The sequence below is a fragment of the Papaver somniferum genome, chromosome 2, assembly GCF_003573695.1.
Source record: "Papaver somniferum cultivar HN1 chromosome 2, ASM357369v1, whole genome shotgun sequence".
NCBI classification, from domain to species: Eukaryota; Viridiplantae; Streptophyta; class Magnoliopsida; order Ranunculales; family Papaveraceae; genus Papaver; species Papaver somniferum.
Genome location: NC_039359.1, coordinates 15,814,537 through 15,817,464, shown reverse-complemented (window position 1 = coordinate 15,817,464; position 2,928 = coordinate 15,814,537). Strand labels below are relative to the sequence as shown.

The following is a 2,928-nucleotide window of genomic DNA, read 5'->3' as shown; positions in this document are numbered from 1 at the left end:
ATCTTGTAAAATACGATTAAAAATCAAGAGAGATGATAAATTTTTGCATTGGAGAATACAAATTTTAATTGGTTTTTCATACTTGTATTTATGGAGTGTGAGATTATGCATTCTCCAATTCAAAAATGCATCATCTCTCTTGATTTTTAATTATATTTTACAAGTTCCAATGCAATGATCGGTCTTTATTTTGTGCATGGATAACAAAACCCATTTTTGAATTACCATGCATTAAGCAGTCATAATATTTTTCCTTTTGTAGGGTGCCATTGTATGATTGTATCAGATTTTGTAGATTCTTTCTTGTTTATGCCAGAAACTAATGCTTTTACCATACCTGACTACTGTGCATTCGATGGACAGCAGTTGCCTCTTTTAGTTTTTATCTCTAGCTAAACCCTTCACTTCAGTTCTCAAAAAAAATAAAAAATACATCGTTTTCATCTCTAACAGTTGTATATATAGAGTTGTTCGTATTGAACTCTAATACACCGAATCCATTCATATACAACTACAAAACAATGGCAGACACATCAAACCTTCTCAACTCTGATTATCCTCAAACTCATCCGCTCCTCGAAAAACATGTCAAAACCTTAGACGAGACAATAGAACGGTTTATAGGAAGTTTCGGTTGGGCTCAGTTACAACAAGCTATAGTTGTATCTTTCGCATGGGTTTTTGATGCACAGCAGACTTTCATAAGTGTGTTCGCAGATGCCGAACCATCATGGCACTGTACAGATCCTCGTATCCAGTCGTGCAACGCGACAATGATCTCCAACTTGTGTAAATTGCCTCGAAATTCATGGACATGGGATGAACCGATCCAAACATCAACAGTCTCGGAATGGGACCTATCTTGCTTGGGTCCTGTTATTGCAGGTTTACCAACGTCATCTTTCTTCGCTGGTTGTCTACTGGGTGGACTAGTTCTTGCTACTCTAGCCGACTCGTCACTCGGTAGGAAAAATTTATTAGTCATTTCGTGCCTTACGATGTCTTCATCAACTTTCTTAACAGCATTTTCACCTAATATTTGGATCTACTCAATTTTAAGATTCGTAACTGGGTTTGGTCGGGCCACAATCGGTACTTGCTCACTTGTTCTGTCGACAGAAATCGTCGGGAAAAGTCGGCGTGATAAAGTGGGTGTTATTGGATTCATTTGTTTCACTCTTGGTTTCTTATCATTACCGGCCATGGCTTATTTCACAAGAGGGTCTTCTTGGAGGATGCTCTATATTTTAACTTCAATTCCAACAATGCTATATTCTATAATAGTTCATTTCATGATTTATGAATCACCAAGGTGGCTAATGGTGCAAGGAAGAAAAGAAGAAGCCATTAATACTTTGAAGAGTATTGCTTCTCCTGATTTTTATGGAACTAATAACAATATATTGAGCATAAGTCTATCTGGTATAGACATATCTGTAGAGCCAGGACAATGCAATACAGATTTATACTCCTCGATCAAAATGTTGTGGGATAAAAAATGGGCTTTTAGAAGACTATCGGCCGTTATGGTAGTTTCGTTTGGAGTCGGAATGATGTACTACGGGATCCCTTTAGGCGTTGGAAATTTGGCTTCAAGTCTTTATTTAAGTGTGACGTTAAACGCGTTATCTGAGCTGCCATCATCGTTAATCACCTATTTTCTAATAGGAACACTGAAAAGGAGAAGTTCATTGTTGTTTTTCACAATATTGAGTGGTGTTTGTAGCATCATGTGTGTTGTTATCCAGGAGGAACAACAAGGATTGAGAATCGGTGTTGAGTTAGTATCATTCTTTAGCGTGTGTACAGCGTTTAACGTGTTATTGATATACACATTAGAACTATTTCCAACTTGCGTGAGGAATTCAGCATTGTCGATGGTGAGACAAGCTCTTGTTTTTGGTGGTATTTTTAGTCCAATTTTGATTGCAGCTGAAAGAGGAGTTGATGATAATGGATTACTATCATATGGAGTATTTGGATTGGTGATTTTTGTTTGCGGGTTATTTGTTGTTTGTTTGCCAGAGACAAGAGGTGAGATCATTTGTGACACCATGGATGAAGAAGAAGAGAAGGCAAAAAATATTGTTAATGAAGCGCCTTATAAGCAGACATTGGTAGCTCATGTGTAGAATATCTTGTTAAAGTTTTTGTATATGATTGAGTAGGGTCAATTTGCAAATCGTCGTGTTTCTGTAATTTTGTGATTTAAATTGAGCTGTTTGAAATGGCACAAAATATCTCATTTTGTGACTTTCCAAATAGTTATTTAGACTTTCTTTCAAGGAGAGCTAGGGGTGTAAATTTTTCTCGCCAGCCCGAGGTCCAGTATCGTCCGCCGTGTCCCATGACAACCTATGGGTGATCGTGGTCCTTTACGGACTGGTCCAACCTAGGCCATTTAAATAAGAGGGCGGGCACAGGCCACAAGTCAAATTTTCTTGCCCGACCCAATACCCTCCCTATTATCCCGTCAATGTTACCCGTCTTTTTAGCTCGCCAGTGTTATCCATTTACCTAGCTTAAGTGACTGTTCCCATTTATTTTATCCTAGAATATACTTGATACGTATACTTAATACAGTCAACCCTCATAGTTCTCATATGTATTTCTTAACTTTTACTCCATAAGAGTCTAAATTTGTTAACCATATAGAGAAAATATTGAGCAAAATCTAAGGCAATTTCCTTTTCTAATGATTCAATTCAGGAAAAATTATAGGAAGTTTGGTTTATCTTATTCCCATCTCAATTCTCGTATTTGATTATGAATTTTAAGTAAAACTTGTGTATTATTACTATTTTATTTTTATTTTTAATAATATATATGTATAATATATATTTGTTTGTAATATTCAACGCCCTCCCGGCCTTACCCGCCCGAGCCCAAATTACAAAACAGGCTTGGATAGGTCATGGGTACTAACTG

General features: G+C 36.9%; 1 protein-coding gene across 1 annotated transcript; it reads left to right on the top strand.

The window, feature by feature from the left end:
* The first annotated feature begins 429 nt into the window (after positions 1 to 429).
* LOC113352995 (organic cation/carnitine transporter 3-like) lies at positions 430 to 2,162 on the top strand. The gene has a single exon (XM_026596723.1). The coding sequence runs from the start codon at positions 522 to 524 to the stop codon at positions 2,130 to 2,132; it is 1,611 nt and encodes a 536-aa protein (XP_026452508.1). The 5' UTR covers positions 430 to 521; the 3' UTR covers positions 2,133 to 2,162.
* Positions 2,163 to 2,928: the final 766 nt, after the last annotated feature.